The sequence below is a fragment of the Oncorhynchus tshawytscha genome, linkage group LG06, assembly GCF_018296145.1.
Source record: "Oncorhynchus tshawytscha isolate Ot180627B linkage group LG06, Otsh_v2.0, whole genome shotgun sequence".
NCBI lineage: Eukaryota > Metazoa > Chordata > Actinopteri > Salmoniformes > Salmonidae > Oncorhynchus > Oncorhynchus tshawytscha.
Window position 1 is genome coordinate 67,393,908 of NC_056434.1, and position 15,153 is coordinate 67,409,060.

Consider the following 15,153-nt stretch of genomic DNA (forward strand, 5'->3'; position numbering starts at 1 on the left):
GTTGTAGGAAACTTTTTTTCTTCCAGAAAGAGAGACAACACTTCCTTTCCCAGAACAATTTATCTCTCTGCTTGACAAGACTCCCTGCTATATTTACCCAACTAAAATTGCAGATGATATACTTCCAGCTGCACTGTGCCATGGCACATGGCCCTGCCAATCACGCTGGCAGAACAGAGGAAGGAGAACAGAACCTTTAACGGGGAGAAAGTGGCTGAGAAACCTTTCGGGACTAATCCACATTTCCTTCGCTGGTTGCTTTTGTTGTTAGAGGAGCTAAGATACACAGTGTGAATGGAATTACTGGGCTTTCATTAAGCAGACAGCTGGACCACTGCAGCACCACTACACAGCCCACCCAGAAGAATTCACACAGAAACAAAAACACATTGATCAGTCAGTCAAACACAGAGTTGGGCTTTGGCCTGGTTATTTGATGTGCTTTTTCCAGGCTTTCATCTCGCACCAGGACAGGTGCATACCGTGTAAGAGAGCCAAATACGCACGAGATTGGGGGTTAAGGAGGCAATAGCATCTCTTAACCCCCCTACTGTTTGTCCATTGGAAATGTCATGTCAAAACACATTAGAACCACAAAACAAGATGGAAAAACAAATACTGTACAATTAAGTCAGTCTGCTCAAACGGAAGTCACAACATGGGATAACAAAAAAATATTCAACCATTACAATAATATTCCAGCATTGTCAGAAGTTTCCCAATAGTTTTTAAAGAATGGCAACTTGGGCTGAACTTGTTCTGTAAACTAATCTAACTGGCAACCAAGAGACTACAGCATCTACCTCTGTCGAATCAAAGTAGCTAAACATAATATAACACTTGCCAATGCTAGCTGTGGAACACTAACAAGGCCTTTGGTGTTCTTGGGGGGGGGTGAAAAAGCGTGGCGGATTCCTCCCAGGCCTCTGTCGCAGCCGTGCCTGTCCATCTCGAGGCAGTGGCATTCCCTTGAGGAAGCACTATGCCTGGAGGGGGCTGAGACCGTGGCCGCAGGCTCCATGTGTTCTGTCTCTCCACTAGCTGCTACTGCTGCTGCTGCGGCTGGGGCTGTGGAGCTGCCAGGACTCCCATTGCAAAGGCATGACGACACAAAGGCTTGACCGCAGAGTTGGCTCACCGGAGACCATCAGCTAGCACCACTCCATTAAATCCACACGACACAGCCACTCCAAATGATCAATCATTACAGATGTTGATAGAGAGACAGAATGGGGGTCAGGGGTTCTAATGGGGTTGTTGCATGTGAACCCTATATGGCACTAGAGATACCCGTTTAATAGAGATGCCATAGACTAGTTACCATAAACGTTTGAATAACTTGAAAGCAACTTGCCATCCCATACTCTACTGACCGACTGATCAGTAGAGTAGGGAAAACAAAATCCCTGGTGGAAACAAGTGAACTCAGGACAGCCAAAATCTTTATGTCTAGCATTTACAAACTATAGCCCCAAGATGAGAAATATGAGCCAAGCCATACATACACCACTCACAGTCTAAGCTGATTGCTTGAACACATAACCATGAATATCTATGAGAAGGGCAATACAAACACCTGTGAAGATACAATCTCTTGTAGACCATCTAGAATGGCACATCGAAAAGATGACTTCATATAACATTTTGCATCCTTCTCCCAACATTTGTAAAACAAATATGAAAATTGTAATAAGTTCCTACTCAACTTACCTTGTAAAATAAGGGTTAAAAACTTGCTTGCTTTTTTGATAAATCAGGAGATCAACACTTGAATTTGATGTGAATTTACACTACAGTAACATAGTAGGCAAGCCTATAGAAGTTCAGCAGTAAAAATGTGCTTAACAAGTCACATAAGGTACATGGACTCACTTTGTGCAATAGTGTTTAACATGATTTTTGAATTACTACCTCATATGTACCCCACACATACAGATAATTGTAAGGTCTCTCAATCAAACAGTGAATTTCAAACACAGATTCAACCACAAAGACCAAGGAGGTTTTCTAATGCCTCTCAAAGGGCACCTACAGGTTAAAAAAATAAGCCGACATTGAATGTCAGTTTGAGCATGGTTATTACACTTTGGATGGTGTATCAATACATCCAGTCACTACAAATATACAGGCGCCCGGAGTTCTTCCTAACTCAGTTGCCAGAGAGGAAGGAAACCGCTCAGGGATTTCACCATGAGGCCAATGGTGACTTTAAAACAGTTGCAGAGTTGTGGCTGTGATAAGAGCAAAGTGAGGATGGATCAACAACATTATAGTTACTCCACAATACTAACCTAATTGACAGAGTGAAAAGGAAGCCTGTGCAGAATAAAAAAACTCCAAAACATGCATCCTGTTTGTAATAAGGCACTAAAGTAAAACTGCATAAAATGTGTCAAAGAAAACAACTGTGTACAAAATACAAAGATTTGTGTTTGGGGCAAATCCAACAACACAAACTGTGTACCACTCTTCATATTTTCAAGTATGGTGGTGGCTGCATCATGTTATGGGTAGAGGTCGACCGATTATGATTTTTCAACACCGATAGGGATTATTGGAAGACCAAAAAAGCCGATAACGATTTTTAAAAAATATATGTAATAATGACAATTACAACAATACTGAATGAACACTTATTTTAACTTAATATAATACATCAATAAAATCAATTTAGCCTCAAGTAAATAAAGAAACATGTTCAATTTGATTTAAATAATGCAAAAACTAAGTGTTGGAGAAGAAAGTAAAAGTGCAATGTGTTATGTAAGAAAGCTAACGTTTCAGTTCCTTGCTCAGAACATGAGAACATATGAAAGCTGGTGGTTCCTTTTAACATGAGTCTTCAATATTCCCAGGTGAGAAGTTTTAGGTTGTAATTATTATAGGAATATTTCCCTCTATGCCATTTGTATTTCATTAACCTTTGACTATTGGATGTTCTTATAGGCACTTTAGTATTGCCAGTGTAACAGTATATCTTCCGTCCCTCTCCTCGCTCCTCCCTGGGCTCAAACCAGCAACACAACGACAACAGCCACCATCGAAGCAGCGTTACCCATGCAGAGCAACGGGAACAACTACTAGAAGGCTCAGAGCGAGTGACGTTTGAAACGCTATTAGCGCGCTAACTAGCTAGCCATTTCACTTCGGTTACACCAGCCTCATCTCAGGAGTTGATAGGCTTGAAGTCATAAACAGCGCAATGCTTGATGCACAATGAAGAGCTGCTGGCAAAACGCATGAAAGTGCTGTTTGAATGAATGCTTACACGCCTGCTTCTGCCTACCACCGCTCAGTCAGATACTTTGATACTTGTATGCTCAGTCAGATTACATGCAACGCAGGACACGCTAGTAGGTAACTAGTGATTATGATTGATTGTTTTTTATAAGATAAGTTTAATGCTAGCTAGAAACTTACCTTGGCTTACTGCATTCGTGTATCAGGCAGTCTCCTTGTGGAGTGCAACGAGAGAGAGGCAGGTTGTTATTGCGTTGGACTAGTTAACTGTAAGGTTGCAAGATCGAATCCCCCGATCTGACAAGGTGAAAATCTGTCGTTCTGCCCCTGAACGAGGCAGTTAACCCACCATTCCTAGGCCGTCATTGAAAATAAGACTGTGTTCTTAACAGACATGCCTAGTTAAATAGTGTTTTTTTACTTTTTTTTACTTTTTTAAAATAGGCAAATCGGCACCCAAAAATACCAATTTCCGATTGTTATGAAAACTTGAAATCGGCCCTAATTAAATCGGCCATTCCGATTAATCAGTCGACCTCTAGTTATGGGTATGCTTGTCATCGGCAAGGACGTTTTTTAAGGAAATAGAATAGAGCCAAGCACAGGCAAAATCCTAGAGGAAAACTTGAGACAAATTCACCTTTCAACAGGAAAATAACCTAAAACACAAGACCAAATATGCACTGGAGATGCTTACCAGGACAAAATTGAAATGCTCCTGAGTGGCCTAGTCACAGTTTTGACAAATCAGCTTGAAAATCTATGTCAAGCCTTGAAAATGGCTAGCAATGATCAACAACAAAAGAATAATGTGCAAATATTGTACAATTCAGGTGTGCAAAGCTCTTAGATACTTACCCAGAAAGACTCCAGTGATTCTAACATGTATTGACTTAGGGGTGTAAATACTTACGGAAATTAGATTTTATTTGCAACAAATTTTCACAAAAAAAAAACGTAAACATGTTTTCACTTTGTCATTATGGGATAGTGTGTAGATGGGTGAGAAAAACAATTGAACCAATTTTGTAATCAGGCTGTAACAATAACATGTGGCATAAGTCAAGGGGTGTGAATACTTTCTGAAGGCACTGAAGGCACTATAGGAGACCAACCTAGTGTATGTGAAACAACTAAACCTCTTTTGCTCAGCAAACTATATGAAATTTAAAACTGTCATATGCATCATGTTGGCAACCACTCTGCAAAGAGACATCATGGAACGTGTTGCCAACATGCAGGATAGTTTTGCAAACTCAGTAGGCCTATAAAAGGTTTATTCCACCAGTATATTATAGATCAAGATGGGCAGGATACGATGGCACAGATAAGTGCACTGCTGAGGATGCCTCAAGAAAATGTCCACGTCGAATGGACACCTACGGGAAAGCACAAGCGAGGCAGGCCAAATATGTGGCGATGGACAGGGGTGGCTGAACTGGAAGAGATGCAAACTGTGGCCCAAGAGACTCCAGTGGAATATTGTTGCGGAATTATATCCAACCCGGAATAAGAGGACTAAATAAGTATAAAGAATAGAACATTCTTATCTCTGAGTACAAGGAGAATATTGCCCTGCAGAGGAAATATAGTTGATAGAAGTAGTACATATCAAGAACAAAGTATTGTCCCAACCAAAACCGATCAAGGAATTCTTGACAAGAATATTAAGACATGCAGGGAAATCAAATAGATACAGTATATTATTTTTATTTTTTTACTGAATTGCATGTTGTTATAAGAGCTCCGAGGTAAGTGTCTTGAAGCGTTGTGCATCGCCTCATAGTTGCACACATCTTCCCATCTTTGTGCAGAGGAGAACACTTGCACAACTTAGCTTAACATTTACCTTCGCCGTCTCGTTCATAATGAGGAATTTGGATAAAAGATTAGCAAACAGTGATATCGTTTCAATGGGACTTCTTAAAATTATTAAGCTGAGTAGTCCCCACAGTAAGACATTGGGAGAGATAATATTGACAAACGTGAAAGGCCAGCCTATTTCTCTGTGGAAATCTGCTGCACACCTGATTAAATATGCGTTTACTCTTCAGGCTGGAGAAGGTACTTTGTGATAACAATCTGAATGTGTTTAGCCCCAAGGTCCCGACTGGCTGAGGTTTATCCATGTAACGTATTGGCGAAGGGAAAATTGAAAATGAAAATTTGGCTTTTGTTTTAAGCTTGTCCGCTTCCATGGGCAAAGACAATTATCGTCATTCTCGTATATTGAATAATTGTTATAAACTTTCACGTGTTATCATATCCTCTGTATCTCTGTATAATATGCTGTTAGGGAGGAAATGGTGACCTCATGGGTCAACTATACAGAGAAGAGGGCTAGTCAGGTATTAGTAAAGGAGACTTTACTACAGATATCTGCCTATGGCATGACAATTTTCCCAAAATACAACAACACTTATGTGATGTGTTGTGCTTGTCATTATGACGTAATTACCTTTTATATTGTTGAGAGTCTCCTTCAGGTGGCTGAAGCTGTTAAGCAATGGATCTTGTTCTTCATCCTGTACAAAGGTAAAACAATAAACAATATTGGCATCAACTAAAATTAATGAGAGGACTTTGAACCTCAAAAGTGAAACTATTCAAATGCTGCAGATTTGATTCAAATGAAAACACTGCCTACAATTTTAATACAATGGCTGTCTTCTACTCAGAGTATGTTCATATGTATAGAGCTACGGTATAGTTTTTTTAATGAAGATTAGGCCTGAACACTACACAAACACATCCATGACAGCATTATGAAAACACCATTCCCCCCCCCATCTATCTCTTAACTTATTAATCGTTCTTCCTTTTGTACCAAGTCTGTCACATTACTTCCTGGAGCAGGTAATTCTACAAATTAAAACTAAACTGTTGTCTTATGTCAAACTAAGCCTAGATTGGTAAATAGCAGTGTTACTCCATTTTTCTTTACCAAGACAAATTAACTTACCAAAGGAGTGTGGGTATTCCACCTTGAATTCCTCTTGATGGCACTTACAACAGTAATAATCTCCCCTTGGACAATGTATATATTCTTGTCGACCATCCTGATATCTGAGAAGACAAACTATAAATTATATCAATTTGCAGTAGGCCTACTTCTTACTCTAAAGCAATAAAATGAATTAATGTAAAATAGCTCGGTAGTCAAAGACCAGCCAGTCAATGCAACTGTCTACACTGAACTATTTGACCCTACAGCTAAATCAGCATAAAGCAGATGGTATCTCTGGACACCACCTCAAGATAAAAAAAAATTGGGCAAGCAGAACATTATCAGATTGACGTATGTTAATATTTGAGTAGCAGTTTCCCCATGTACCTCAAAATGGTTGGATTAACCTTTAAGCCGGCCAGAGAAAGGTACTGTAGAAAAATAATACCCTGTCTTTGCAGGGAGATGTTATTGGTACAGGGGGGGTGGGAGTGCTGAAATGCAAGCTTTGAATGATAGACTTAAGCCTTGTTCACACTGCAGGCCTTAACGCTCAGATCAGTTATTTTCAAATTGGTTTTGGAATACTCACTGTCCAAAACAGCAAGTTACAAGTGACCACATCGGATGTGTGTGTTCAGACAGCAGTCATTTGCTGACATGGCTATGCTAGTTGTCATAGTAACGACTGGTGTGCGAGCAGTGGTGTAGGCTGATTGGTGGTGTTGCTCGTGCTTCCTATCACTCAGAAGTTCTATAGCAAGCTAAGCTGAGAACAATACCTGCCATAAACATTTCCCAGATGCTTTCAATGTTCAAAATTATAGGTTTAAGAACATGTTAAATAAAGCCTCAAAGGATAAAATGACCCGACTTTCAAAATTAGTCCATTTTGGATAGCTAGGTATAGCTGTTTAGAGTTCTAACACATTCACTAATTTGCTTGTAAACAATTAACAGGCTAGTTAGCTACTACATGTCCTTGTCAAACTGTCAGAGTAGCTCCTAAGCAACACGATATGTCAAATAATAGTTTAAAACCACTTGATGGCAAATACATTAGATTTGACCATTCAGACAAATCGCATGGCCAGGAATCAGATTTGCATGTGGCTCGAAACATCCGATTACATGTGCTTTTTGGCTGAAGGAAAAAAAGGGCTTTATAAATACATTGATTGTTTAAAGGCCAAGTTAAAAAGGCTGGTTGACAAATGGGATTAAGACCTCAAACAGTTTCACAGTACAATGTAAAGTTTCATGTAACATAGTGTTTCATACTTTTGTTTTATCAAATAAACAATGATGAATTATCAAATGTTTTTTACGCTAGAATTTAAGAAATGAACAGTAGCTTTGCGCTCAACTTCCCAATGCTATGACCCTTGATTTCGCATAGTTTCATCTCCAAGTAGCCTAATTCCTAAAAAGCAGCCCTGCTTGAAACTGGTACTACCACATTTACTGTCTCTGTAGTCCTGACAAACTACACTTTATACCAGCAATATGCACAGGGCTTCATAATTTCGGTAAACTTAAGGGGTGGCTCTCCCATAGACACCAATGCAATAGCAGCTGGGTCTGGTCTACTTGTATATGAACCAAGAAACATTAGCCAGTGAGATGTCTCGCTTCCTCTTCCGTCTCTGCTGGAGTGACAGTATACAGTCATTGTGAGCAACGCACTTGTACCAGAAGTCCTGTTTTGATGGGACAGGAAGTGTAGTTTCATGAAACACCGGCACAAACTCAGCCAAACAAATGCACAGGAATAAAAGGGAGAGGCGTAGCAATTGAAAGGAAACCATTTCAATCAAACAAACAAAACCAGAAGTGAGGACGTGACGGTTGAACATGACCAATCAAATGAACGCAATTTAAAAGCTCTGCCATACCACTTCCTTGGGGGCGTTTTATACTGGCGGTCATTTTAAACCATGAACAACTCCTGGAATTTTTACTTGTCACACCAAGCCTTGAAAATGGTTATGGATAACTTTATAAACAGTACTCGGAGTCTGCAATACTCTACACCCCAAGGCCACAACCTTCCGAATGCGATTCCGCAATAAAGGTAAGAAGCAGTCTTATTATTTGTCAACAAAGCAATCTAGCTAGATCACTAAGTTAAATTACTACAGCCAATAACGAATGTTACTAGCTAGTTAAACTTTGTAGTTAAAAGGATCATGTTACATGGATTTTAGTTATAAGAGTAAGAAATTGCATGTTGCTGTTTTGACTAAAAACAAGCTAGCTAATGTTTATTTGTATATGTTGTAGGGGGTAATGTTAGCTGGAAAGCAATGTAAGCTAGCTAGCTACCAAAACAAAGTTGGCTACCCAACAGATAGCTAGCTAACCATGCCTAGTAAAATACAGCAAAGGAGAAAGCGGCTATTGACAGTTAATTTCTCTCATTAGCTCATGGGACCCTCGGGCCTGCCAGGAATCTCTATGTGCGGGGGAACGACGTATCACCAAACGAGGGCATGGAATAGAGGTCGGCCGATTAATCGGAATGGCCGATTAATTAGGGACGATTTCAAGTTTTCATAACAATCGGAAATCGGTATTTTTGGGCGCCGATTTTGCAGATTTGTTTTTATACCTTTATTTAACTAGGCAAGTCAGTTAAGAACACAATCTTATTTTCAATGACGGCCTAGGAACGGTGGGTTAACTGCCTTGTTCAGGGGCAGAATGACAGATTTGCACCTTGTCAGCTCGGGGGATCCAATCTTGCAACCTTACAGTTAACTAGTCCAACGCTCTAACCACCTGCCTCTCATTGCACTCTACGAGGAGCCTGCCTGTTACGCAAATGCAGTAGAAGCCAAGGTAAATTACTAGCTAGCATTGAACTTATCTAATAAAAAACAACCAATCATAATCACTAGTTATAACTACACATGGTTGATAATATTTCTAGTTTATCTAGCATGTCCTGCGTTGCATATAATCGATGCAACGCTGGGGGATGATTTAACAAAAGCGCATTTGCGAAAAAAGCACAATCGTTGGACGACTGTACCTAACCATAAACACCAATGCCTTAAAATCAATACACAGAAGTATATTTTTAAACCTGCATATTTAGCTAAAAGAAATCCAGGTTAGCAGGCAATATTAACCAGGTGAAATTGTGTCATTTCTCTTGCGTTCATTGCACGCAGAGTCAGTTTGGGCAGTCTGGCTCATTTCAAACTAATTTGCCAGAATTTTACGTAATTATAACATAACATTGAAGGTTGTCATTGATAGAGCAGTCTGACTGAGCGATGGTAGGCAGCAGCAGGCTCTTAAGGATTCATTCAAAAAAGCACTTTTGTGCATTTTGCCAGCAGCTCTTCACAAGCACAGCGCTGTTTATGACTTCAAGCATATCAGCCTAATGGCTGGTGTAACCGATGTGAAATGGCTAGCTAGTTAGCGGGGTGCGCGCTATAGCGTTTCAAACGTCACTCACTCTGAGACTTGGAGTAGTTATTCCCCTTGTTCTGCAAGGGCCACGCGGCGTTTGTGGAGCGATGGGTAATGCTGCTTCGAGTGTGGCTGTTGTCGATGTGTTCCTGGTTCGAGCCCAGGTAGGGGTGATGAGAGGGACGGAAGCTATACTGTTACACTGGCAATACTATAGTGCCTATAAGAACATCAAATAGTCAAAGGTATATGAAATACAAATGGTAGAGAGAGAAATAGTGCTATAAATACTATATTAACTACAACCTAAAACCTCTTATGGAATATTGAAGTCTCATGTTAAAAGAAACCACCAACTTTCATATGTTCTCATGTTCTGAGCAAGGAACTGAAACATTAGTAATATGTGCCATGTAAAAAAGCTTTCTCCTCCAACACTTTGTTTTTGCATTATGTAAACTAAATTGAACATGTTTCATTATTTATTTGAGGCTAAATTGATTTTATTGATGTTTTATATTAAGTTAAAATAAGTGTTAATTCAGTATTGTTGTAATTGTCATTATTACAAATGTTAATTTTTTAAAATTATTATTTTTATTTTTATTTTATTTAAAGCGGCCGATTAATCGGTATCGGCTTTTTTTGGTCCTCTAAATAATCGGTATCGGCGTTGAAAAATCATAATCGGTCGACCTCTAATTTTGATACATATAATCATTGCTAATACACCACACTGACTGAATTAGCAACCATTAGTGTGTGTGTGACAATGGTGAGGTGTGAGGGTCAGGATAACTACATGGTATGTCTAGGGCTGGACATATTGGCAGTCAGGATCTCTAGTCTCCCCCGAGTGTTGTTTGAGCTTATTTTATTTTTTACAGGGACAGTGCACATTAATCAACGTTTCAGTAAAAGTGCCGGTTTTAGCCAGCTGGCTAATTTCCAACCGCTGTCCCTGGGCAGGTTATTAAAAGCAATTACAATATAGACAATAGCAACCTAGGACAAGCAAGACGTAGCATACAGACAGAGCAACATAGAACAAAAAGCAGCAAGACATAATTCATAAAAGCAACAAAGTGTTTCCACACCTCACAAGCTACAGAAAACAGATAACAAGGAAAGCGGCAACACACAGCTAGGGACCATGTTCACAAATCTGATTGACCTTTAGCCATGTCTTCAAGCATTTTGTAAAAGTGTGATATGTGGTCCAGTTGTGTGTGTCTGATGGCAGTGTATTCCAGACATGGGAAGCTCTCACAGAGAAAACAGATTTACTAAAGGTGCTTTTCCTTAAGGGAACTATACAGTCACCTCTCATGGCAGACCTTGTGGATCTGCTGCCATATATTTGGGTTTTCTGTTTAACAAAAATACTGAGTGGAGGGGGAGCCAGGCCATTTAGGATCTTGAATACAAGACATGCGTCGGTGTATTGCACAAGAATTTCCCAGATCAGGAGCTCATGCTTTCTGAGGACGTAACAGTGATGATGGCTATTGGGCTTCCTATCAAGCACTTTGAGAGCCTGTTGTACAGCAAGCTTGGGCCCAACTAGTCAAGCAGTATGTTAAGTGGGGGAGTATCATAGATTTGAAGTACAGTTTTGCTACCTCTGTAGTCAAACAATTTCGTATAAATCGGAAATTAGCTAGGCTGAATTTGGTTATTTTAATTACCTTTTTCACATGCTTTTTAAAAGAGAGGTTGGAATCAAGTATGATGCCACGGTACTTAAAATCAGATACCACCTGGAGCTTCTCCCCTGACACACAGACATCTGGCTCAGTAGCAGCTGTTGCCCTCTTTGTGAAGAACATGCCGTTTTTTTCACATTGAGATGCAAACACGAGTCACTGAGCCACTTTGTAACCTGGACCATTACAGTAGTGAGTTCTTGTGCAGCTTGTTGTTTGCTCTTTGAATGCACATATATATCACTGTATCATCTGCATACATTTGAACTTCAGACCCAGTACAGACAGAAGGCAGATCATTAATGTACAGGCTGAACAGGGGGGGCCCCAGTATTGACCCTTGGGGCACGCCCACATCATAGCTAAGAGTGGGCAACAGCTCATTGCTCACTCTGACACACTGAGTTCTGCCTTCAAGGTATGATTTCATCCATCTCAAGGCATCAGGGGAAAAGTTGAATTTGGACAATTTTGTGATGAGTGTCTCATACAGTATCAAAAGCCTTCCTTAGGTCCAGAAACACAGCCCCAACAACGCCCCCTTTGTCCATCATGGACTTCACATTTTCCAGAAGAAAGCAGTTGACCGTATCTGTGGAGTGTTTTGCTCTGAAGCCAAACTGCATGGAGTGTAATGTGAAGGGGCTGTTGTTGAGGTGGGCAATCAGTTGTTCTGCTACACACTGTTCAACAATCTTTGACACCACAGGTAGTACTAATGGGCCTGTAGTTACTCACGTCAGCGGGGTCGCCTGATTTAAAGATGGCCGTTATTATGGCCGACTTCCATACACGTGGAAACACCCCAAGACCAATAGATGTGTTGGTGACCTTAGTAATGGGGCCAATGAGTGACTCTTTGTAGTTTTTAAGAAAGGTAGAGTCCAGGCCAAACACATCTTTGGCTTTAGAGTTCTTTAGTGAGCTAATCACCTTGTTCACCTTTGACTCAGAAACCTCCCTTATGATGAAGACAGGTTGAGCATAATTTACTAGCACTGAGCCCAAGAAACCAGTGGAGGGGTTCTGTGTCAGTATCCTGACAGAGTCAATAAAGTAGGAATTGAAGGCTATTGCTATTTCGACTGCATCCTGTTTTAGATAGAAATCATGGTGAATAACAATCTTTTTGCAGTGTTACTATGGTCTTTCCCTGTTAACTTTTTTAGATTCTCCCAGATCAGTTTAGAATTTCCCTTTGCTTCACCAATTATGTTAATAAAAAAGTTTGCCTTGGCCTGTCTGATTTCTTAACGCCCCAAGGCTCCCCTTATCTAACAGTCCGTAGAGAAACCATCTTGAGTGTTCAGGGATAAAACACCGAACTTCTTCTTATTGGTAGGGAAGTGGCTAGAGAGTCTTCAGTCTTCTTCTCAACTGAAATAAATTAGCTACTTGAAACTCCCCATGTTTTAGACTCGTTTATCAGTAACATCCGCGCGACTGACTACCTGTCATTTGACATCTATGCTACTGTGTCAACTGTGGACGGATTGATAACCTAACAGTAGCATCACTAGCTACTCACCTAGCCTTGTAATTTACAGGCCTGGCATAGATACGATGATTAGGCTAGCCCAGCTAGTTAGCTGGCTGAGAAGTAATAAAGGCTTGCTTACATGTTGGGATTATCTTCATTTTAAACATGAGTTGCTGATTTACAACAGAATATTCCTAATGCTGCAGTGAATTTAGTTTTGATCACCAATCATGTGATGGGTGATACAATTTAGCTAGCTAGTGAAGTAGCTAACTTGGGTAATTGGCTCGACAGCAATGTTACAATCTAGCTAGCTAGCTAAATAACTAACCAGCTACATAGACAAGTGGCTTGGGAAATTATTGTATACAGCTATCGATATGCTTTATCTATTAGGTAGCTACCCAACGATAGATATTTCACGGCCAAAGATTAAACTAACATTAACTTGGTGAGACAACTAGCTAGCTAACGTTAGCTATCAAGTTACGTAGCTAGCTAGGCTCAGTCAAATTGGACAGGTCGGCTAGCTAGTTCTGCCGTAATTTACATTGTTGACGACACACAGTCGGGGTGAAATGAGCATTACTGGATTTATGTCTCATCAACTAGCAAACTAACATTGCGCCAAACTGAACTGTGAAAATAGCCTACCTGTATGGTTGCAGTTCCAAGATGGAGTCTTGTACAATTTCAACTGATGATAGCTAACTTAGTTAGCTAGCAAGCTAACTGGCCAACAGTGATGACCAAAAATCAATTACAACATATAGGACAATTCAAATATTTTGACATACCAGTACGTGAGTCATATTAAAACCCACAACTATCGATTCATTCGGTAATTTGTTCCTAATATGGAGAAATGTAACACATAAACCGGCTGTCAATCTGTTCTTGGTAAACACACTGACGTGGAAAACCTGGGTCTTCACAACCAAACATGCTGCACTGGGATGGTTTGACAACTCTAAGCCAATCGCCTGTTATGTTTGACAGCTCTCTAGGCCGACGAAATATAATTCCTATTGGAAAAAAATACCTTGAATCACTAGAAGACGGACGTGTTTTTACATTTATCATAACTAGCTACATAAACTTCTGTTGACTTATCCATAAGCTAATGTATCCAACTACTCTAGCGACATGAAATCAAGGAATCTTAATGGGCGGGACTAACCGTAAGCAAGGTTGATTGAGTGTTCGTGATGACGAAAGCATTATGGTCAGCATCCTTGGAAATGCAAAAGACTGCAGCACTTCATTTTTGTAATCTTCATCTTTGTGATCTGGTGTAAACAACAACACAAGCTGTCATTGCAGCCCACGTCCCCAATACCTATACGGTTGGTTCATCTGTTGATACACATGTATGAAGGTTTTGGTTGATTGATTCTGTTGGTGGCCCAGTATGATGAAATTATCATACAAAATTATTTCTGGAGCCAATGTTTCCTTATGCATTTATGGCTGTGCTATTCTTTAGCATTAGAAAATGTAGGCACTAAAGTTATTCCATAATGATTAATGAATCAATAGATAGGCCTATTAACCGTGTAAGGAGGGACAACTTAATGTAAAAATATAAACATTTAAATGTAACGTTAGGCTACAGTGCAGCATAAACTGCATTTTTGTGGAAAATGAAAGCATTTATGTTTCTATGTGCAGTGTAAAGATATTGTAGGGTTTTCTATAACTAAATCAAAACCCTTATCTCGCTGAGTGATGTCAGTGGCCCGTTTCTAACCTGAAAGTATTACTTTCTGTTTAAAACATGCAGCAGCAACTCCTTACAATCAAAGCCCTCTATTTGCTCTTTTGCTAAGTGTTTGATCACCTGTGGGGTTTGTAATTGCAACATTTCATCTGCAAATAAATGCACGTCATAGACAAGGCAACCCCACTGAGGCAATAACAAGAGAGTTGAGCATACCACAAATGTCATGTATGTACAGGTGTATGACTGACATCTTTATGGATGTCAGTAATAGACCTGTACATACATGACATTTGTGGTATGCTCAACCAATAGGTTATATTTTGTACAAATTGTAGTGAACATCTGTCAGATTAGCAACAAATAAACACCTGGAACCTTTTTAGATGATCGTATTTCATCAACAAAACAAAAATTGTTCAACCGTTTGCACATTGAAACAATGTGATAATTTATTCTCCAAACAGCAGAATCATGCTTCCATAATCATGGACAACGATGTAAAAGAAGTAGGCTATTGAATGATAATTTATGATGGAATGTTGCGCTGCCTGCGTATTATGAGGTGTCCTCATTTGACCCATAGTGTGATATGTTTTGACTGAATGTCCCCGTCATTCTGTTTCCACACTTCTTC

At 39.9% G+C, this 15,153-nt stretch overlaps 1 protein-coding gene across 1 annotated transcript in view; it reads right to left on the bottom strand.

The window, feature by feature from the left end:
- LOC112253524 (Golgi-specific brefeldin A-resistance guanine nucleotide exchange factor 1) overlaps positions 1-13,813 on the bottom strand; it is a 78,660-nt gene extending 64,847 nt beyond the window's left edge. The window contains 3 exon segments of the mRNA XM_042322767.1: positions 5,699-5,765; positions 6,203-6,306; positions 13,451-13,813. Of these exon segments, the coding sequence (XP_042178701.1) occupies positions 5,699-5,765; positions 6,203-6,298 (163 nt within the window). The 5' untranslated portion in view covers positions 6,299-6,306; positions 13,451-13,813.
- Positions 13,814-15,153: the final 1,340 nt, after the last annotated feature.